This window comes from Accipiter gentilis, chromosome 7 (genome assembly GCF_929443795.1).
Source record: "Accipiter gentilis chromosome 7, bAccGen1.1, whole genome shotgun sequence".
NCBI lineage: Eukaryota > Metazoa > Chordata > Aves > Accipitriformes > Accipitridae > Astur > Astur gentilis.
This window is the reverse complement of record NC_064886.1, coordinates 32,710,336-32,734,598: the sequence shown is the minus strand read 5'-3', so window position 1 is coordinate 32,734,598 and position 24,263 is coordinate 32,710,336. Positions and strand designations below refer to the sequence as shown.

General features: G+C 43.4%; 1 protein-coding gene across 1 annotated transcript in view; it reads left to right on the top strand.

Moving 5' to 3' along the window:
* The first annotated feature begins 635 nt into the window (after positions 1-635).
* Positions 636-24,263, top strand: part of SLC7A10 (solute carrier family 7 member 10) — a 45,322-nt gene continuing 21,694 nt past the window's right edge. The window contains 2 exon segments of the mRNA XM_049806580.1: positions 636-677; positions 679-775. Of these exon segments, the coding sequence (XP_049662537.1) occupies positions 636-677; positions 679-775 (139 nt within the window).

Sequence of the window (24,263 nt, the reverse complement as noted above, 5' to 3'; positions counted from 1 at the left end):
GGGCATTGCCTTGTTGATTTTAGCTACGCTTGCTTGGACACACACTGTCAGTACTGATTACGAGCAGTAGAATGTTTTTTTTTCCCTCTGGATTATTGCACTACCACAACTAATAAAGCGTAACAGTAAGCAGACCACCACCGAGAAGATTCGTGTGGAGACAGCGCAGTGAAAGTGAGCCCTACGCGGAGCTGGGCTGCTTGGTTGGTCGCAAAAGTCATCCAAAAAGAGCTGCGGGCACGCGGGCTACCTGGGCTTTGGGGCAGACCCTGCTGCCTGACAAACCAAACGACCGAACTGGTCATTCGACATTTGGCACTTACCAAACTGCCCTAACCTTGGCGTTACTGAGGTTGCTTCTCCCCGCCCCCCCCACCCCGCGCCTCAGGGGACACGTTAGCAAGTTTCTCAGAGGCGGCCGTCACGCCCGCCACACGCACCTCGTCCGACACGCAGCCCTCTCGGGCACTGTCACGCTGCGAGGGACCTTGCGGGGCGGGGGCGGGCCGGCCGGCCACCCTCCGCCCGCTGCCCGCAGGTACCTCGCCTCAGAGAGGCGCCGACAGCCCCCAGCACCTTCCCGCCGCCACCACGCGCCCCCCGCCTCCACCCACCCCCCGGCCGGGGGGCGGCGCATGCGCGCGGCGGCGGCAGCGGGGCAGAGCGGCGCGGGCAGCGATGGCCGGCGGGGAGCAGCGCGGCGCGCCCGGCGGCCCCGAGCGGGTGGCGCTGAAGAAGGAGATCGGGCTGGTCAGCGCCTGTGCCATCATCATCGGTAAGGGCTCGCGCCGCCGGTGTCCCCGCGGGCAGTGCTGGCCGTCCGTCCCGCTCGGCTGAGCCCCGCGCTGGGGCGGGCGCTCGGGGCGGGCCGGCGCGGCGAGTGACGGTGAAGCACGGCACGGCACGGCACGGCAGCCGCGGGCAGGTGTAGCGGGGCGCCGGGTCCCCACCCGGTACCGGTACCGGGAGGGTCACTGGGCGATGTCTCGGCCAGCGGTGGGCTGGGTGGAGGGAGAGAGAGCGGCGGCCGGGACGGCGGTTCGCTGCCTCCTGTAGTGTGCGGTCCTTCTTGGGGTGTCAACAAAATAGGAGCGAAAGCCCCCTCTACCCCAGTTGTTCGGCTGAACACCAAATCGTGAGATTCTCTACAGCGTTCCCCTGGTGGCCTGTGGGGCGGTTAAGGCTCATGCGGCACTTTTACTTCGAAGGCTAAAACAAAAGTTGATTCTTTTTTTACCTGAGGTTGGGGTTCTTCAAAAAGGAAGGCGGCAGCTTGGGCTGTCAGAAGGCCACCGACTATCCGGGAACCCACGGTGGCCGTGCGGGAGTTGGCAGCCCCGCCGTCCCCGCTTCCCACGCCTGCGGATGGCTGGCAGAGCCGCCGCCGGACCGGGCCTTTCCTGACAAACCTGGTCTGCGCGTCAGAGCTGCCAGCCGGCGGGGCTGAGCCTGCTTCTCCCACGACAGAGTCAAAACTGAGAGATCGGGGCAGGCCGCCCTCAGCACCTTCCCTCAGCGTGCTCTATCACTGCGGCGTTTGGGGAAGGAGCAGTGTCCCAGCTGAACGCAAGCAGCCTGTACTAAACCCAGTAAGCCTCAAAATCCTGTGGGAAGATCCAGCCGTTACCCTGAGCTGTTGGAAAGACTTGCAGTGACAGTTGGGGCAAGGTCCGTGGCAGCACGGGGAGGTGGCGGTGGGCGCGACCGGAGCTGCCGCCTTCGCAGGAATGCGCTGCGCAGTAGCAGAATTGGCTGGGACACCCCGTTGTGTCTGCGTGAATGATGTCCCCAAGCTTGAGGAAGAGGACCTTACTGCATGCTTCCTATACGTTATCATACTATCCTACCGCGATTTTATGCTGTTAGCCCTGTATCCCTTTACGCCCCATGTAGGTGGATAGGGTTTTGCAAAAAAAAAAAAAAAAAAAAAAAAAAAGAAAGAAAAAAAAAGAGACATTTTAATGCCTTTGAACAGGACCTCTTGCATTGTGAGCGAGGCTGTTACATAAAGGGAAATATTTCATTCCATTCCCATAGCGAAATACTAAAACCTAATGGGCAGCTCTAACTGCAGTTTGTGGGAGGATGTGTTCGAGGTATGCAGACATATCTTTACATTGAATGCCTTGGGATATTTAAGGGAGAAAAATCTAGTTTCTGGATCTCAGTGGAGCACAGATGACCTTGCATAAGAGTGGGGTAGTTGTGGGTATTCAACGAGGCACAGTGCTGTAAGTAAGGCACTTTGAGGGTTAGGTATCACCTGAGTTGCTGCTGGCCATAGGGGAAAATTTATGGCATCTATGTCATTTGTTAGTCCTGGTATTAGATAATTGTATCTGATGACTGCTATCCTGCTCTCCCAGATGCCTTTCCAGTCAACCTTTTATCAACCTGACTCATTTGCAACAGAGCAGAATACATATATATATATCTCTTGTACAAAATAAACCTTGTGAAACAGCCTCTCATCTAATCAAAGACATTTGAGTAGGGAAAAACATTGACATTTATGATAAAGTCTAGTAATGTCAAGCATTTTAAGTATTAGAGAAGGTTGTCTGCGTTGCTAAATAAAGCCTAAAAATTCTGCTGCAAATTCCCCCATATTTTGATAAAAGAAGTTTGAAAAACAACCCTAGGAGCCTGTTTGGGGGTTTGACTTGTTTGTGTCCAGGTGTGTGAAATTATATCAAGTATCACAAAGTCTTCAGTAACAAAGTGATATATAGTAAGAGTATAGCATAGCTTTGTAGATGTCACTACATAAAACGTGACAGCCTATAATCAGAGGACACTGTAAATTACACCAAATGGACTTGCAAGCCATTACTGGAGTTAAACAAGAGAAATCTTATTTAAGACTCTTTCAGTAAAAAACTAAACTACTTGATCTGAATTGGTATTAGGCAACAAGTTAGCTCACAAATTTTCTGTATGATAAAATTTAACATAGGAGGAAGAATTCTTTCCAAATGATTGAATGTGGGCAAAAATGGGTGCAGTCGGTGTCATAGCCTTTTGAACTGATGACAGACCAGGACTCTTATGTCAGCCATCATAATGGATTTCCTGTTTCTGAGTGGGGAGGGTCCGTTCAAGGGTTTAGGCAACAAACTCCCATGTGTCCCATGGCAAAGGCATATTGCTTGAGAACACCAAGAAAAAAGAAATCACCTTTGAAAAAAACCTCTTCTTGCTCTGCATGGAGCTAAAACAAGATTATGCTCTCTATTTTTCTTTAAGTGTTCCTGTAGGTTATCTTTATTCAAATAGTGTATAAAAGTGCTGCAAATACAGAAAATGTAAGAGCATATTTTTGCATTATCAAATAGAAGTTTGATGCTGTGATCTGCCAGCATTACACCAAAAGTTCCGTTTTAGCTGTCTGCTCTGCAATTCTAACCAGCTGCAGGATGGATATAGAGAATTATAATCTTCTAGTAATTAGTAACAGGAAGAGGAAGCACAAGGGTATTTTGGAAAATACTGTAAATATGAGCCTATAAATATGTGATTAATAAGCTCATGGTGGCCTTCTGTACACTAATTCTACTTGTTTAAAATAAAGCATTATATGATTTGCAATTGGAGGGGGGGAAAAAATCAAATGGTTTTGAGCGGTCCCTAGCACAGTGAAATGAGGTGAAAGAGAAGGCTTAGAGGTGAGAGCACCATTATCTGGTATATTTGGGAGTTTTCCAATAATGTCCGGGTCTCTCAGTATTTCATAGTCCATTAGGACCCCATGAAATTTCAGTTGCACCTGAGGAGATAAAAACTACCTCTAGATGCAGGTACATCACTTCATCCAGCGTAAACATTACAGGCTTCTAGCTGTTAGAGCTAAGGAGGTATTCAGCCTGCCCTGTGAACTTGGGGCAGGTACTGGTTCGGGGAGCAGTGACTCTGTTACAGGAGGGCAGAGGCAGGCCTCATCTTGCCAGCTGCCCTGCAGATCCCATAGCCTGTGCTAATTCACTGCAAAAGAGGTGTTCCTTTTCCATGTTTTGAATTATAGGGCCATTTTCTTACTACTTTTACAACTGAGATATTTGTCAACATAATAAATTGCTATGCCATCTTAATACACTCTCAAAACTCATCCTTTGAAATTTTTATCCTCTCTCTATAAGAGTTTTGAAAGGCTTTGCTGTAAGAAACACCAGTTCATCTAACAGAAAATCTTCAGAAAAAAAGGCAGAACAAAGTACATCAAATTAAGAACATAATAGCCTGTCCTATATCCACCCCATAGGGCTGTCTCCTGAAGAACATAATAGCCTGTCCTATATCCACCCCATAGGGCTGTCTCCTGATTTCTCCCAGCAGCCTAGCTTTCTCACAACACATAAGACTATTCATTACTTCATTACTTCATTATTTATATATTTTTAATTTGCATACGAACAAGCCTAATTAGAGAAGGAAGCTGTTTCCAAAGGTTGGCTCATGTTGAGGCAGAAGACACCTCTTTGGAGTATCCTAATGAAATGCAGGTACTAAATGCAAAAACATTTTGGTTTAATGCCAGAAAGAGACTGATACTTAGTGACTGTGAAACTGAACACAGTGTTTAGTAGTAGTAACAAATCTTTCTGGAAATTCATCATCTCTGCCATAGAATTTTGGAAAGTGCCCGAGACTTGCTGTAGGAGTACCCAAACTGCTGTGTCTCAAACATCATTATGTACAGTGAAAACAAATCTCTCTCACAGGCTCCAGCTATTAATAATCTTCTAATGTACTCAATTACACTGCAAATTAAGCTTGCCAATACTCAGATGAAGTGGTACAGCTTAAAAAGTAGTAACATACGTGCTTTATTATCTATTAGATAATGACTTACAGATACTATATAATTGCTTGAAACCTGAATTAGTATTTATTTAGCAGACAGAAATCTATGCCGTATTTAATACAACAGTTATTTTATGCACTTTCTACATAGCTGGCTTTATATCTCAGTTATAGAGCTATATGTGTAATTAAGATTATTGCACATGTATCTTTTCTGTGAGCACAGGCATATGATCTATACAGAGAAACTCTTATGTGGTGCCTTCAATGAGAGTTTTGCCTGTGTAGATGAAAAACTAAGAAGCTCCATGACTTGGCTCTGTGTAGTTTCTACCACATTCCACTGTTCTTTAGAAAAGTACAAGAATTAGAAACAGCAGCCTGATTAATGTCTGATACCAGCCTGGTTCTTTTGGTCTGAATAACAAAAGTCACCATTCTTACATTAGAAATGTACATTTACCTGTATACACAAATTGCATGTATAAGACATTAACAAGAGATGTTTTACTGTTTAATACAGATCAAGTGGCTTTATATAACACAAACAGTTAAACATCCCTTAAAACATTTGTTTATGCGGTTTCTAAAACCACATGAAAGTAGCCATAGGGTCATATTCACATTATGGTGAAGCCTTTTGTATACACGTGAATGATTTTATGTCAGGCTATACAAAACCTACAAATTGAGCCACAATAAAATATGTCAGTTAAACGAAATACATCTCCTCGTTTTGCTGAGCACAGGCAGTCAAGTTATCTGCATCAGCTGACTTGGAGTTGCTTAAAAAATGTTTGCAGTGCTTATTCTACTCGCACAGAAGCTTGGTATAAGATTCCTTATAAACTGGTTCCCAATTCAAGTCCAATGTTAATATCAAAACTGCGTTCAGCTGGCCAGTGAGCAATATGATCAGTTATTACTACTTTTGAAAGTAGCTTTCTGGAATTTGTCTGTCCACATCGCCCAGAAAACAGCACACACTCACTTTATTCCATAGTTGATGTCGGTCAGGCAACGTACAGATGGTCTCAGCAGCTTGCGTACAAGCTGAAAAGCTCCCTTACATTGGAGATGCTTCCTAATGTCAGGGTTGTCCTAGTATGTAGTGCAAATTACTGTCCACGTTATGATAATCCATCAAGGGAATGACCAGATAAGTTTCTTTGGTTGACATTATATCTGCCTGGCATTATACTGATTTACTAACAATTGCATATGCATCTACAGGGAAGTTTTCATTTGCAGAAATATCACTTCCAAGGGCAGCGGTCTGAGATAACACCGAGTTCAGAGGTATAATTACAGTGGATGTGATTTTTCCTCCTTGCCATTAACAGAAAACTATTTACCAGCCTTCCTGCATGTCTATTTGCTCTCTCCTTGCCGCTATGTCGCTTGTTGTTCTAACATGCCCTAAATCCCACAGACAGTCTTTATAGACAGAAACCTACTACAGTATTTGGCAAGCTGCTAGCTTATCACTGGGGAAGGAGAACACATAGAACTGGGAATAGCCTTCATACTCATCTTTTTCATGACATAAAAGAACTTAAGTGGCAGTGGATAGGTATTAATGCCAGCTGCTTGATGAATCCTCTCCAATCATGTTTTATATGCCACTGTTGCTTAAGGAGACTGGTTATTGGTCACTGAATCAACTGGCACCCATCAGATCCATCTCTTTATCAAGTAACATATCAAATCATTATGAGATCATTCCTGGTCAGGCCCAATGGACTTCACTGGAGTAGTACCCAAGTTACAGGACTGCAGCAGAAAGATACATGTATGGGAAAGACATAAGAAAAACACCCACATCTCTAGGTAATTTCTTCTGATTTCTATGATCGTACCCAGGGTCACAGAAAACAGTGGTGTTGTTGCAGAAATCTGCTCCTTCTCTGAATCTGTGTGACAGCATTTCACTTTTATAGCTAGCTGAAGTTTCAGGACACACTTTTGTTCACTGACTTGTGAGAGTAATACAGATTACTTCAGTGGTTCTCTTTCTCAAAAAAAAAAAAGTGTTTCTAAAAAGAAAGAGTCTTCCTTATCTCTGTTACACACCTTGCTAACTAATATTTTGAGCATTCAGTTCCACATGGCACTTTCTAACATAACACACAAAGTATTTACACATACATGACTTTTTTTCAGGACAATAGTTCAGGATCTAGCTCTGGACTGTAGAGAAATATAATTCAATATCTTGTCCTCTTATAAATGCAAATTATGGTTAAATAAAGGCAGCAGTCAATTTTTGTTCAAGATAAATGACACATCGTCCTTACTAGTGAAAAACCAAAGACACTTCTGAGGCACTTTTGAGGCTTAGGCTCAGATTCAAAACTACTGGAAGTTACATGTCCAGGTTCCATATGTACATTAAAGCTGATAGGCATCTGTAATTTGGTATGATACCCAGTATGAAAGAGAGGCACATACTGCTGAGAAAAGTCAGACCCTACATTTTGAAAGAAAGAAACCTAAAGATGCACATCCAAAATGCATCATTCAAGTTACATTTATGTCATGATGCATTTTAGGAGTGTTACTGTGTTCTCAGTTCTTCGAGGCTGTCCAACATACAGTTATCCATCAGAATTGTTTGGGGTAGCCTTTCACCTGAGTTTAGGGAGCTGAAAACAAGCTGCAGTTTCACTTGCAAATAAAAACCATGGCAAAGTTCAAATTAAGCTTGGTAAAAATCCAGGGAGATCCTGCAGCTTCTCTGGGCTAGCAGCTTACCTCTGAGACTGAATTTACTTTCCTCTTTTAGAGGAAGGCAAAAAGGAGCTCTAATTAGAAATTCCTGGCAGAAAAAAACCACCTTGACTTTATATTTTTCTTAATTGAGTCTTTCTGGACATAGAGAACGGTTTTGTTTGTCCACAGATGTGCTTTTCTGCTGCAGTCTGTATCGAGGACAGTTCAGCATGTGAAGTCCCTCATGTACCATACAAAGAGCAAGAGCCAAAACAGCAGCAAAAAAACAAAAGTAAAAACTGTGAACATGAAAAAATCCTTCCCATATGATCTTCAGGAACAGTAGTAGGGCATAATGATGATCTTTTGGAAAAAAAAAAATCAATTTGTACTTAATAAAGTCAGTGATACTTGAGCAAAACTTGCAATATTTGTAACACAATTCTGTTGCCAGGTTATTAACTGTCAGTTATTCATTGACTGGTGGTTTTGGTTTGAGTGGGTTTAGTTTGGGTGGGTTTTGCTAGTTGTTGGTTTTTTTTCCTTCTTACCTTCTAAAAAAGTAGAAAATTCTGATTGGGACACAGTGACTCAGAAGGCTGAAGTGATGGGCTTTCTGCAATGGATGTCAGTAGTTTAGATACTCTGCAACAGAAACTCCTTCTTCCTTGATAGATGAAAAAACAAAGGTAGCATCCTTTGGTAGCGTCTTACTCTTGATCTGGCAGTACAGTGCCTGCTTTCAGCAGTGCCATAAATCTCCACTCGTGTTCCCTTTTCCTGTGCCTTGCAGCTCATTTCCTTCTAGCATAATGTAGCCTTTTCTGTTGAGAAAGTCTGTTCTGCTTTGGCAGGCTCACAACAAGCAGAAATGGTTTGGTAGAGGTTTAGCTTTTTTGTGTTTGGAGCTTTTTGTGTGCCAAACTTTTCCTTTCAAGACCCTGTTTTTTATTGGGCTGCGGGGGGCGGGTTCTACTAGCTGCCACACTTTTTTGTCATCTTGATTGCAGCATGATAAAATGAGAAGGCATTTGTCAGTACCGAAGTGGCCCAAATATAAAACATCCTAACAGTGTTGTTTTTTCTGCTGGTCCTGAAAAACCCAGAAGTCTCCCAAAGAGTTCTTTAGCAGATGTTCCACAGTGAATAGCAGGGAGCCAGCAATCCAGCATGGACTGAGCATCTCAGCATCCTAATTCCTTTTTAGATGCCTGTATCCCTCTCTGTACAGTGAGAAAGCATAGACAATATGCAAGTCCTGTTCTCCTGCAGAGGAAAGCCATATATAATGGTAAATACATTTCTTCACATGCCAGCCTCCACAAAATCTCTTTATGCAGTTTTAGTTTATTCTCCTGGTTCTTCTGGCACTGGCCTCTCCAAGTGAGGACTGAAAAGCATGATTAGAGGAGTGGTTGTCTACAAATTGTTCACATCTTCAGGAACTTGTAGATTCTGTTTTTCTGATTTCACGGTAATGAATGGCCCAATATAGTGTTAGGGTGAGCCGATTAAATTCTTGCTCCTGGACGTGGTTCATCATCTCTTTCAGACAATAGGGACAAATTCCACTGAATCTCAGAGAAGGAAAGGTGGAGAGGAATATACTGGTGACGTTTAAGCCTGAGGAATATCTGTATCATTGAGTAATGGAATAACCCCCACAGCTGAATTGCTCCGATTCATTTAACACTTTCTTTAGAATAGTACCAAAATTTATGGAAAAATAAAATCTTTCTGTTTCTGAAAATTAAGTTGACGTTTTTTATCTGATCCCTAAATACTGTTGTAATCACACTTCAAACATTGGGCTTCAAGATCAATTGTGTAAAATATAGCATTAAAAATCAGCAAGTCTTCAGAAACATTACTTCTGACTCCAAGAAATAGGTCAGTGATCTGGATGAGTGGCAGTTTTTCTGCTGTGAAAAACAATAGCTCTTTCATCAGTTACATGAAGCCGCATAATCTAGATCAGGCCAAACATCTTAATATAATATACCACAAGAATTATGTTTGAACAATGTAAGGACCTTATTTAGAGTCACAAAAGCCAGGAAAAAATCAAGTTAAGGAAGAATCTCATTCTATTGAATACACTGGGTCAGAGAACTAAAATCCACAAATTATACGATCTATGACAATGAATGTCACAAGGTTGCCCATCACAAAACCTCTAGTTCACCTGTGACACTGAACAACTCACAGACCTGTTAATTATGCTACATGAACTCTGGGCCAGATAATCACACAGGGATGAGCAGTCAGGCTAGAAAAAGTTGCTTTCTAAGTACAGACATGCATTCAGACGGAGGAGGACAGAAGTTGAGCTCTGAATACTGAAACATCTCTATAACTGAAGCAGTTTTGCAGAAAGGTCATTGCACTTGAATACACGAGCATGACATAGTAAGCCACAGGTCTGACAAGAAAAAGCATCATTAGTTGGTTAGTCTCTTGTAGTTCCTAAGTGTCTTCCATCTTTTTGCTGTTACATTGTGCAACCACCATGAGAGAAGGAGAAAAAACTATTAGCATGTGTCATATACGATGTGTTTTTAATAGTCCCATATTGTTCTGTGAGATCGCTCCTGCTCAGGCCCCACGAGGAAGGTTGATGAATCCTGAAGAGTGTTCCTTGCCTCCCTGCCAACCTGTGCCTTGGAAAGGATCAATATGTGCTTCTCCATAAACCTGAAGATAATGAGTGCCAAGGAATATGAGGACTCACAGCTTCAAGCTGTGTGCTTTTATATCATGAAAATTCATCCTTTTGTACAAAACACCCAAGGGATCTGTTTTTCTCAGGGAGTTGCAAGGAATGGGCCGAGAAGAATGAAAATGAGGGGTTGAGTTCCTTCTCTGGATTATTTCAAAATTTTTTAGCAGCTCTCCTGAGAGCTTAATAGAACAGGGTTTGCTTGCTTGTTTTTAGGTAGGTCATCTCAAACTATATCTCATTTCCATTTCCCCATGACTTTTTTTTTTTCCTCTGCCCAGATTTTGTCCAGTTTTGATAGGAGACTTATTTCTTTGGTAGTTGGTGTTTCAGTCCTTGTTTTATCACTAATTTAAAGCAATGCAGACAGTTCTGATGTCCATGAAAGGGAGACAAAACCATTTCAGAAACAGCATTCTAGGACTCCATAAACACAAAAGTTTCATTGATTCTGGTACTCTCATAGTTTCTGGTACTCTTAAATGCAGTCTGAAAACTTGAAAAGCCATACAGTTTGGAAACAGATAATCAGCTCTTTTTATAAGTGTCTTGAAAATAGTAATAGCATTAGTTAGTACAAGAGACCAGAAAGTATCCAAGCTTGTTAAGCTCCCAAACACTGTGCTTAGACTCAAGTAAATTAAAAAATAGCTGAATCAATATTTTAAAGAATAAGGGAAAGAAGTATTTGATTCTGGGTGGTGTCTTCACATGCCTAGCCTTCAGCTTGGAAGGGATTTCTATTTGTATGATAGAATTAAAATATTTGTAATTAAAAAAAAAGCTGACAAACTACTTTTTTGTACTACTGCTAGTAGATCTTGTTGCAATAAAGCCATTTCTTAGGGTAAACCCTGCCAGAGACCAGTAGGACGCAATGTCTACATGTTTGTTGGTTGTGGACACAGCCAGTTCCCTAGCAACGCGTTAAGATTTAAGCAGACTATTACAAAAGGTACGCAAATCCTGTACATATTACAAGTGCGTACAGAAGAAATAGCTCCCCTTTGTGCACTTGGGCTCCCGACAGAAGATTAAAGACCCTTTTCTTAACAGGTCCCAAGTCCCTCAAATCCTACTGAAGTCAACAAGAGCAGAGGACTTCTCTGCCTCATAGGATCAGGCCCTAAATTAACTTAAAGCAGCTAGGTATGAAGCACATTAGTCTATTATTACCCACATAACAGAGTGGGGCTGGCAGTTGTACCGCAGGAAACTTCGGTGTGAATGGACCATACTGTTCAGGTTGCGTAGCACAGCACAGAGTGATGGGGACAATCATAAGATGTTCTCATTAAAGTTATAGGGGGCCAGTCTCACACACTCCTTTTAGCACAAATCTAATAATGAAAACACATGCAGTTGACGAAATGCAATCAGGGCACAGAAGCTTCTCAGGCATCCCAGCCGCCCTTTTCAGCGGGTAGGGATTGTCCTCTCAATTTCAGAAACAGGGAAAGCGGCACACAAAGGCCAAGAGGAGCAAATTCACTTCCAGCCACCAACTCGCAGGACCTCCCTGAAGACAGGTCTCTGAAAACACCATGTATTGAAATCTCTACCTTTCCCTTTGTGGCCTTCTGAGATAGTCCAAGGACTTCTTGGCTGAGATTTAGCTGCTCAAAAGCACCAGAACTGAAAAACCCATCAACAAATGACAAAATTTCTGTAAAGTGACATTTATAAATTTGTAAAGAACCTACTTTAAGCAGAAGTCTATTGTTTTAGGTAACTGAGAAAGAAAAAAACCAAATCAAGCATCTCTGATCTGTGGCAGAAGTAGAATAGAAAGTGTATCGTAACTAGGGCCCTATACATTGCGATGGCAGGGATGTTCAGGTCTGCGTTAATCTGTATTTTGCAGGATTAGCTACTTTAACTCCATGTTTCTTCATACTCGAGACATTCTGTAAACAAGTTTTTCCATCTGAGGGGAAGGAGTGACTTTTTTGGATGAAATTTTTATATAGCTGGTCAACTGCTTAGAGAAACCTGATATATAAAGACATCAGTGAGCAACATGAAGCCTAATAATTCTAAGGATATTTCAAGACAGTTGTGGTATTTGCTAATATAGGATTCATATGCACAAAAGAAAGTTATATAGTAATATTGCTAACTTTTAAGATCATATTACAACAGGTCTGACATTTTCCTTAAACTCCCAGATCATAGCTATTTAAGAGTTTCAAGAAAAGCTACCATTTCTTTTGGAAATGAAGAAGTTTCTAGTTCTTGTTGGTAAAATTATCTAAATCTATTCTTTAAAAATAAATAAAAGATTTTAAAGTGAACAAAGTCAAGATACAAGTCAGCACCGATTTCTAAATCCATGAGGACAGCAACACAGCATTGTAAGTGATGCCTGTAGAAGTGTATAATAAGCTGATAAGCATTTGTAAATCTTGTTTAAACTCAGGTTGAGATAGTTATTAAAGTGCACTTAAAATGAGGTGTGAGCTTCAAATCAAGTGTCGTTGTGCACACTCCAGGAAGCATAAATAGGCTTTTTTGCTTTTAAATTCCACCTCAGTTCTTCAACTGTAGTGAAACATAAGCATATCTTTGTATTCTTTGCCGGAACAGAGACAGAGCCACGTAGAGGTGTAATGATACTATGCTGTTAGAGGTAAAACTAACTACACCAGAATTTGCTAACTCAGATTTACAACCAGAAGAATGTAAACTTGAGAGCCTGAGTGATTTCCAATAAAGGAGCTGTGAAACCTGCAAGAGCAGCAAACTTTGCTAAAGGCTCATGTCTTGTTTACATCTGCACCCAAAACAAGGTTTGTGTAAGATACCAGGCAGTGGCAGTAGAGATTGTAGGAGATTCTTAATCAATCTTTCTTCCTGATAATGTAACCTGATCTATAACACAACAGTTGGTGTATTTGGAAGGCAGGTTACTGCTATTTTCATGTTGCTTTGGTTTAAGTATGTATTGCCTGGAATTTCAATTCAGGAAGGCGCCGTCAGGATTCAGTGCCTTTACTGTTCAGGACAATGTTGAAGACTAAGCTTTACCTTAAAGTTTAACATGCTTAAATTCCCATAATTTAATCCCTTCAGAGATTAAGGATCAAGTGATGTCTAGTTTAGAGATGCTCTTCTTAACGGATCCCAGGTTATAATGTTGTCACAGGCTTGAAGAAGCTACATAAGCACGGTCAAAAAATTGGCTAGTTGGCAGGATTTTGAGCGCGCTTTTGTAGGGATCATCTTTGTGGGGTCAGAGCAGGAGGTGTAAAACCTGATAATTTGAGGGAGAACCAGGGGCAAGAGTGGGAATTAAGTTTTTCCTTATTTACAGTTCAGTAAATCAGTTCAAGCTGTGTCTTCTCCAGACTTACTCATTCCTGTAATGCCACCCTGTGAGTCCCCTTCATGTGCCTTTGCTGCTGCAGAGCCCTGCGGCAAACACAGCTGACGTGTGCATTTTGGTAGCCACAGCTGGGCATTGAAAAGGCCCCAGTGCATGCAAACAAAGTTTTTAATTCTCAAGGAGGAACATTTTTCCCAGCAAAAAGCTGCGGAGTGATGCCGTGCAAGGTAAGCAGGGAGGTGCCACAGTGGCTGGGGAGCAGGCTGGGGGTCAGGGAGACTGCCAGTTTCCAGGCTGGTTTCTTCCACTAGAGCCTACGCTCGTCTAACAAAAAAGATCCTCCTGTGCATTTGTATTAGTGTACTGTGTGAGTTTTGAAATTGCATACTGCCATTTTATTGCATCTTTCTAATTAGGCAAAGGATGATACTTCCACGAGGACTGACAGCTTTCAGGAATGGACAGGAAGAGGCTTTCCCACTGGGCAGCAGCTGCTGATAAATTTTCCAGACTATTTGAGTAATCTGTTTACCATGCTCAGTCACAATCAGCAAGAAGAATAGAGCTGGGGGAGAAAAAAAGGGAAAAAAAAAAAAAAAACCACCCACAGCATTTTCTGTGAAACAATTATGCTTCAAAGATGGTTCGAGGGTCCCTGCCATTGGAATGAGTAGGGCTAAAGAGTCTGGGCTGGCAAAAAGCTGTATCTGTTGTACTGTCCTCATCTGACCCACAGCATTCCCTGACACAGCTGAACTCTTTGGTCATTATTAAAGCTAGGTTGGGGAGCTTTAGAGCAGCATTTTGTAATTGCTTTTCTTCTTGATAAATACTGAAAGTCATTGCAGGTGCAGTGGGCACCATGAGAGCTGTCCCAGAGGCACAGCTGTCACTTGCAGGATTTCTCAGCCAAGGGACAAACATTAAATCAGCTGCATGGGCTGACATCTGCTTCTTAAGCTGCTGCAGGGGGGGGACCTTGCTCCACTATCAGTTGCTTTCCCTAAAGTCAGGATTTATCTGGTAGTATTCTGTCACACAGTGTCCTAGAGAAGACCCCCACCTCCTCCAGGGTGCATGCAGGGCAGGGCATTAGGAACAGCTCATTTTTACATTGGGGGATTCAATGACACATTTCTGCCATTTGCAGGTGAAATTCCAAGTCAGGATATTGAGGTCCAGAGAGCACAGAAAACAGATGTCGGACAGATAACAAGGGCTAATACAGCACAAAGCTGCACTATTTATAGAGAGCAATGTGCAGTGCTGCACTTTCTTACCAGGGCAGCCCAGGGATTTTAGGAACATTAGAGGGGTTTCATCTACGTCCCTCTTACACCACTAAGGTAGGTTGGGTATTCAGTTTCTCTGTGGAAATTAGTGGAAGGGTTGAAGCCTTCTCTGACACCACAGGAGAGCTTGGCTTCAAGGGTCACAGTAGCTCAGCTTTATGTGCTGAAGTCCCACAGCCAAGGGGGTGGTTTGAGCCCCTGTTCCCTGCAGCCCGCTGCCACGCTGTCAGTGGTGATGCAGTGGGACCCACCAAAAAGCACTGCTCCACAGCTCTCTGTTGGGACCCTCTCATCTTCACCTGGCAGCACTGCCCTGCCATAAACCCTACTCAAGGTCGCTGGTGCGAGGGAAGAAAGCAGGAAAGGAAGGTGCAATATGAAGCTCAGCAAAAGTGGCTGGTAGTAATCCTCACCTGGAGACACGGCCTTACTACTATATATGCTGCTTTCAGCATGGCAGCATGCTGGAGCTCACTCAGTGTTACTCCTTTGAGAAAATCCCAAGGAAAATGCTTCCTAGTCCCTAGGAGAAGGCTTTTCCCAGTATTTCTGCCTTATCTGTGGTATTCATTGCAGCATATAGAGAAGGGCAGAGGAGGCTGAGGTTTGCTTTCCATGGTAATGAAATGCAGACCACATATCCCAACACTGGCAAGAGAAGAGGAGAACAAGTCAGAAGTTAAGGAAGTAGAGAAATCAGACCAAGTACAAGAGTCAGAACAGAGGAGCAGGAAATAAAGCAATGGACTGTGTGCCTGAAAAGAGCAGACAGAGCCTGCAGCCGGTGAAAGGATTAGCAGAATAAAAGGAGTTTTCAATTTAGAGCAATGACAAAAATACTGTCATACAGGCTTTAACTTCTCCTTTGATATTAACACATTGCAGCAGCGTTACGCAAATAAAATGGAATAAAACCATGCACTAGCAGACACCCGACTTCTTTATTATTTCACATGCTCCTAAGAGGCCTGATCCCCAGTATCTCCTCACCATTTATCTACCTTAGTGCAGGCCTGTCCTCTGCACACATCCTCTAAATGTTTGGTCTCAAGCGCAGGGAGGCATTACACAGGTGGGGACCAGCACTGACTGATGGGGACAACCATGCCTCCTTCCAGGTTCTCAACTGGGCCCTGCAATTTTGAACACACAGATTGGTAAATGAATCTGTCATACCCACTGTATGCCCACGTGTGTACTCAGGAGAGCTCTTTAACAATGCCTGCAAGCCAGAGAATCGGATCAGAGTTTCCAGTGCTGTTTTTGGTTAAGAGAGCATTTGCATTTTAGTCTAAGTACTATTTTGATAATATCCCGTCTTTTGCAGTGAGGTCTCTGCAAAAGTACAGTACAGATGTGCCCTTCCTACAAGTACAGTGAGCACCTGCCAATGTAACATCCTTTGAATGCTCTTCAAGTGGCAGATTATTTTGCGACAATCACATTATTAAAACAGAAGCTTAAAAGCTTTCTCGATGAAGCTTTCTTGATGAAGCTTCTCTTGGCTGGCCTTCTTCTGTAGAAGAGAAGCAATTGACAAATTATTACTAATGTTACAAAGAGGAGATAAAAGACCATCGCCTTTCAGAAAGGTAGACGCTTTAAACCATCCCATTTTCTGGTTTTAAGCTACTGGGTATGTTGGCAGAGGTTGGGCTACTAACAGTCTGAGCGTGGTCAGCCTTGTACGGTAACCAGCAGGCTTCAGCTAAACAGCAAAGTACTGCAGTCCCATAAATGTACCTCGCAGGTTTTGCAAGTACCGCTTTCCTCTAAGGCTGCTTTGCACTGCTAGGGGAAAGCGATTCCAAACTCACAGTCGTCATTAACAGTTTATACATCTTAAGCCAGAGCCAGATGTGCAGCTTACTTCTTTTAAAGAACTTTTCAAATGGCCCCAGATATAGTAAAGGTCCCGGGAAGACCGAGGTTAGCAATTCTCACGAATTTGCTTTGATTGCTCTTCTCTAGATTGTGAATTTTTCATCTAATTGCAACACAGCTGCTTAACACGCCCCAAAATCAGCACCATGCAGGCTTCCCGTTCAAGTAGTATCTGCTTGCAACTTCTGCTCGTCAGTGCTCTTTCTTTGCGATTTAATCAGTCTTACATTTTCTGAAAACATGAAAGACAAGAAAACGGAGGTTCCTCTCTCTCTCTCAAGGGAAGGATACGGGGTTGATCACAGTAACACTGGGGAAAACGGCAAACCGAAAACGTGACAGCCACAAGAATATTCCCTCAAGTTCAGGCTGAGGGTGATACTCCAGCCTCGCTGCAGCTCCCCGACCTAGCCAAAGAAAGGACGCGTTCAATCCCTGATGCTTCCCACCTGGCGGCCCTGCGGGATTCCGCCTTTTTCCAGCCGTCCGAGAGCTCGGTCCGGTGGCGGGGCCCGGCGGGGCTGTGCCGCCGCGGAGGCCGGGGCGATGCCCGGCACGGCCTGCAGGGGGCGGGTGTGCCCGCCCGGCGGGCGGCTGCCCGGGGCGGGGCGGGGCCTGCCCGGGACGGGGCGGGGCCTGCCCGGGGGCGGGGCGGGGCCTGCCGGCCTTTCTTGGCCCCCGCTCGGCGGCAACCCGGGTGGGGAAAAGCGACCGTCCGGGGGTCCGGGGGGTTTTGCGTTCATGACAGGTTGTTTGTTTGGTTTTCTCCAGTGAAACGGGTTTGCGGGAAGCCGAGCCTGGCTTAGTAAATATTCTAGTCGGTAAAAAGGCAATACGATAAATTGCAAGTACCTTCTTGAGGATGCTGCGGCTCGTTTTAATACAGAGAGAGTAAATTTTAATATGCAAACATTAAAATAATTGACAACCTCCATAGTACCTTATGCAATAGCAAAATCTAGCCCTAGTACTGAAACAGACTATCACACCCTCTGTCATTATTAGCAAACCCTCGGTTATTATTAGCAAAGTTATGCTGGAAATATTTACTTTCCTTTACTCGGTTTGCTGGAAATATTTACTTTCCTTTACTCGGTTTTCTGTTCTGTGTCACGCCTTCGTTGTTAGAAAAATGTGGTTCTTCAAGTCCTCATGGAATACACCTGTATTTTAGTGCTCAAAAGGCAAATACCTTCTTTATAAATCTACGACAAGTTAAAGAAAACACTTCTGTCAGTACTTTAAGTAGCCTGATTTTTAAAATCTTTAAAGTTAATAATCAGATTATAAATTCTTAACCCAGGAAAATCCACTTGGAATGCTGGAATTGCAGTTTATAGTGACTGGTCATGTTCTTACTTGCTAGGAATTTTAACATAAATATTTGAACTGAAGTCATATTTTAAGATCATTTAATTTTGTTAAATACCAATCCCTGTAGACATTAAATTATCACTGTTACTTTTATAGCCATTTTTCAGTTTTTCTTTTGCAAGCATATTAGGAGCCATAATTCATTTTCCACTGGTACAGCAGTTAGTTACATTTTTTACTCGCATATGAAGTTAAATGGCTATTATTTTAATGCCAAGCTCTATAGATCCTTTTATCCATTCTTCATTAAGAGTTTTCTGAATGCTAGTTAAAAGCAAAGAAGTTCAAGGCCATTACGTGAAATATCTAAAACACAGCCACATAGCCTAAATTCATGCTTGACTAGAGGTTAAAAAAATGCACTTGGAGTGTTTGCTGCTTTTAATTCAGCAGAGTCCCTATAGCCTAGTAATTTTTTTAGGCCTGACTGCTTTGTTGATTCAGAACTTCATTTACCTTTTGTATTTTAAGGGGGGGGGGGGGGGCACGTATAATCTCTTGTATTAAATGCTACATTTGCTGTTAATAAGCTGGAGAGGAGCAGGGCAAAGGGTGCGCAGCACCTTTTGCTCGTCCATCCCGTTAAGTGCTGCAGCACGGCCTCGGTGCACGGCAGCCGTCGCACCGCAAGCACTGCTGGCACATGGGTCAGGGCAGAGCCCGAGGTCAGCCAGGGCAGAGCGGCAAGTTTATTTACTGTAAATAAATAGAGCCAGTGGGACTGCCTGTGCTGCCACAAGATTTCCAGTTAGCACCAAAATTATGAGCTACACGTTACTTCTTGGCTGGTTTTGTAGGTGTGTCATGCCCTGAGTTCACAAACAGGCAGTGACAATCAAAACAGTCTCTAGTGTCCTCAATTAGGAGTGCTTAACTCCTGAGAGCCAATTAGTAACTGACAATTAGCTGGACTGGAGGCTGCTTAGTTTAGCAGTTTTCTGCTAAATAAATATCCACGATGAGTTACATCATCACTGTTATTGAGGTAATCCACCTCATACTTAATTTGGATTGAAACAATTTGTAAAGCACAATTCGTTCTGACTAAGCTTTTTTTGTTGTTGTTAAACAGTAATCCCAAATCTTTACGATATTTCGTACTCAAATAAGTTATACTTATTTATTAACTCCCAGGCAGGATGCAAAGCTTCAGCATTTGTTTGTAAGAGAGCTATTTTAAGCAATGGCACAGACTGTCATCCTGTTGGCCTGAACAATGTCTACTTAGATGTGGAAGTCCTGAGAGGATGGGTAGACTTTTGATTATTCTTCTATTCACAGCTATCAGTGAAAACAGTCTGTAGCTGCTCTTGAGGATACAATATACCAATATATCAAAAGAAAGCTGTAACTGAAACCAGGTTGGTCTCAAACATTTCATTAAAAAAAAAAAAAACCAAAAAAACCAAAACCTAATTTTCTACAGCTTCATTAAAAAAGTGACAATTAACAGCTTACATTCCCCACACTCGCACTGAGAAAGGATGCTGGACTTGCCTTTCATAGCTGAGATATCCAGACACGTACTCAGACCATCTGTTACAACTGTAGCACTGAAACACCCAATATACAGTTGGGGATATAATCCTCGATGATACTGACCACTGTGTTTGACTACTGTTTTACTAATTCCTACTCTGACTCAATAAACACGGGACGCACCTCTGTAGTGATGCTGAAGGGAGCAGGACACCCGGGTAACGCGGGCTTTCCCCCTGCCAGCACTACCTGGCAGAGGCTGCCTTTGAACATCGCATCTCCCTGCAGCATTACCTGCAACGTGCCGCCGGGTGCTGCATGACCCACCTTGAGCTTTGGAGTACCATCTCCTGAGGACAGTAAACAGCACTTGATGAAAGCAGGAGTCTGGCAGGATTTATGCTCATGAACCATACACAGTTTTCCAAGAATGTTCCCTGCTGTAATCCTTCACTGAACAACTACTCACAAAGTGATTTACCTGACTGCGGCCAAAAAAAAAGGTGTAGAATTTCTTTGTTGTTAACTTTTCACTTTGTAGGGGGAAGAGCTGCTTAGACAAATTTCTAGTCCATAGTACAGACCCATTCAGAATTTCAGATGTACAACAGATCTTTAAAGAAATGCACAAGCAATAAAAAGGTATGAGTGATATTTTTCTTTGCTAACCACACAGGAAATTGCTTAGTTTTATCAGAAATATGGTCTCTAAATACAATCAGTAAGGCCATTCCAAAAGAACTGCTGAATACTTTCAACAGGCTGCAAGATCCATTATTTCTACAGTCTGCATGGATTGTGTGCTGCAGATGATAAATAAAAGATGCCCTAAGGACTTTGCATGCTAAGTGAATACGCGAAGTATTACCAGGGCCCTTTATTTTCTCACAAGCATGGTAATAGTGTTTTCCTTCAAAGTGCAGTTCTCAAAGTATTTTAATGAGAATTCAGCTTTTGTTTAAAAGATGAGTTTCAACTCCCATAGTTACATTGAAAAACACCAAAACCTGATCCCAAATGCACTCTCATAGTTCAAAAGCCAGAGGCAAAGTGGATTTTTCAGTAAAGCCCCATACCCTGATTTTTGGGTCAGTACCATGGTTCCTGAATGGTTTAGCTCTACACGAGGTGCTGACCTACGAGCAAAACCACATGCTGCATGTGTGAGCGACTGGTCTGGGAAACCCATCTCACGGCCCGGTCTTAGTGTCAAAATTACAAACACAAAAGAGCCCAAACATAATTAGATAAAGGACTGGAAATTTGAAAGGACAGGGGGGGTTGGCATTCTGTTCAGCAAAAACCTGGTGTGGGACCCACTTCCACCGAGTCGGTAGAGATGGAGCACGGCTGATAGGAGAGACTGAACTTGATTTGTACCCACTTCACTGCCATGTTACAATAGCTGGTTTGGGATTTTCCGACCTCCAGCGGGCTCGGTGGAGCCATCAAGCACACCAGGTTGCAGCTGCCCCAGCCCTTTGGGCTGTGAGTGTGGCTCACAGAGGACAGGCTGAGCTCCAGTCGCAGATAAGACTCCCCAGCAGCAGATTACAGCACCACATACACAATTTATATACCATATATACCATAATACACTCCTTTCACAATAACTCTTGAAGTGGTATTATTCGACAAGAACCTTGGCTTTTGTTTAAAAATTATGTTCCTAACCCTCATGAGTTGTTTTAGAAAACTGTCAAAATCTGAACCATGAAGCCTTAAAAAAAAAAAAATATACAAAACACGGAAGGCAAGTAAAATAGCCTGAAATATATCACTTCCAAGATCTTATCCAGTGTTATGGTGTTGGTTGGGTTGGGGGGGGGGGGCGGGGAGGAGAGGTTGGACAATGTTGAGAGTGATTTCCACATCCTAGAAAAATAGGAAAGGGGGAAGAAAAAAAAAAAAGTGAAGAAATGGCTGTGTCTTTTCGCCTCTCCAGTCAAGTAACACATCCGGCAGTGGTACGCAGCTGAGCGAGAGCACCCCAGGGTCTTGGTGAATGTGTGCAACCAGCAGTGTGGGAACAGATCACCCAAGGTCTCGCTGGCTCTAGCAGTCCTGCCGGAGTCTCCTTTTCACACCAATGAGCAGCTCCTGAGCAATTCTGTGGGCCAGTTTCTCTAAGTGAAGAACAAAAATGCTTTTCTTTAACATCAAGCCGGCATAGCTGTGAGGTCTAACTTTCTCCTCACCCCCATCACAGACCACTGTTATTGTGAATAAGCAAAAAAAAATAAATTCACAGAATTTGTCAAGCTCAGGGCTCTCAAATATCTTTTATAAACTCTCAACTTGACTAGAGCAGAAAAAGGATTGCGTTCCAGAGGTCAGTATTTTTGCAGGATGTCTTTTCAAGGCTCATTGGTGCTACACAATACAGTGCTGGATTGAGGACAGCTTCTGTCCTGCAGAAAACTGATAACTTGCTTAAGGTTGGGAATATGAGAGGGCTTAGAAAGTGAGTATCTATTTATTATTATTATTACTAGCAGAAACATTTTCACATGCCAAGGCAACAGGCTTCAGCCAGCAGAGAGAGACAAACTCAGGCTCATCATCCCACCCTCCTCTCCTTGGCACACACTTTGCCTGCCCCATTTCATGTGGCTCCATCTCTCTCCATCCTCCGCTTTTGTGGCTGGCGTAACGCATTGGGACGCATGGCACCACAGCATGAGTACGGATCTGCTTCGCACAAGCAATTGTGCTATGTGAATGCATCAGTACCTCCTTAGGCTTGATCTGGAGGTGGTGAGAACATCTCCCACATGGGAAGCTCATAATCTAGCCTTTTTAGATGAGGTGCTGTTTACTGTGATTACTTAGTACTGATTTGTTGGGGTTGGTCATACAGCTTCCAGTAACTGGCTCATACCTCCCAGGGAGGGCTAAAGCTGTACAATTACCAACAAGAATTTATTTTTTGTTTCTTCTAGACACCCTATTCGGTATTATATTTGTAAGATATGTCTGTGGCTTGAAGATACGAAATTCAAGCATTAGTTTCCTTTTGGTTCAAAGAGGTGGTTTTCTAGCAAGAAACTCTAGTAGAGGCCATGAAGAAGCAGAGGAAGTGGCTGTTTTACAAGAAGTAATTCATTTTTTCCATGTCTTCACATCTTAGAAGAAAAAAAATAAATAAATGCAGTGAGTATCAGGAGTACCAGCACGAGTAAAGCTGAAACAAATTATCCCCGACATGGTGAGCATAGTAATGACGGTCTCCCTGAACTGCACAAGCAATTTCTTTTTTGCCCCAGAGTTGCTCACCAAATTCCCTGCAGTTCCTGCTAGCCAAGGCTTGCTTTGAAATAACCTATTTGTAGACAAAGCACCTGCCTTACTGCTAAGTCTTCTGGCCTAAGAACTTCTGCTAAGGAACACGAGACCTTTTGAAAACTCTGCATCTTATCAGGCAGTTTCTGACATCTCATTTTCATAGAGCATTTCATCATCTCCACCATATCTATTTTTAAACATGTCCTGTGCTGAGTGAAGCGAAGGTACTTCCCAGGCACATTTACCACATTCATGGCAGGTTTCCATAAGAACATTTTGTTGTCGGAAGGGGCGTAGCACTTCCACTCCTGCTGATAACGGCTTTTGCACATGTTGCAAGAGCAAAATAATAGGAAATCCATAATGATTTTGGAAGAGAGTTTTGCCTTATCATATTCATGAAGGACATCAGATCCTTTAAAAATATGATTAACTACTTAGTTTAACAAAAGAATCCCGTGAATGTTTGTGTGAAAGCACCATCCAGAAGGTTGTCCCGCTCCTTCGGGTAGCTGCACCCGGGAAGAATTATCCTTAAATAAAAAAAAAAAGGTACAGGCTATTTCCAGCTCAATACAGACCTGCACACGAGAAAGACTGCTTTGGCAGTCTTGCCATAACAGGAGGGCATCACTCTAAGTCACGCTATGCCATGGACGTCTCCTCCCTGCAGCAATTTGGGTTTCAGTAACAGCCCTGCTGCCGATGCCCCTCGCTGCCCATCACCCGGGCTGCCGAGGACAAGCAATACCCCTTCCTATAGGCAGAAACCCAAAGCACAGAGAGATTCCGGGCTTTGACAGTGCCAAGCGCAAGCATTTAAAAAACACACACCGTAGACTATCTGTCTATGCATTTAGACTGCGCTTTATCACCGCCATCCCAGACGACTGCCGCCACCTTATCTCTGCGGTTACGCCTCACCAGGACTTGTCTCTCTTTTCCCTGGGTCCATCACAGCATGGCCTGATCACACTGCTCCCCACGGCGCTGCCGCCACTTATCTCCCAATTTCCCCACCCTGCCAGCAGGTCTGCCCATCACACCGAAGCGGCGGAGCACGTACCGAAAGCCAGGCACACGGTCAGGCTCTCACCCCCTCGCCAGCACGAAAGCCACAGCGGCGCGTGGGGGTCACCCCATCAGCCCCACGCAGCACAGGTCTGCAGAGACACCACGCTGTAAAGTTGCACGTCAGCTTTGAGATTTTTCTGGGTTTCTCATCTGTTATCAGTTTGGGGGATGCCACGCTGTGTTTGGATTTTTATCCTTTCTCCATGTGCTGACACAATGAAAAGGTGACACAAAGCGTGGGAGTGGAAGCTCCCGCCAAGAGCTTGCTGAAGGATGGGTATTTGCATCTGCTGTTTGCTGCCAAAAATAGCAGCAAACC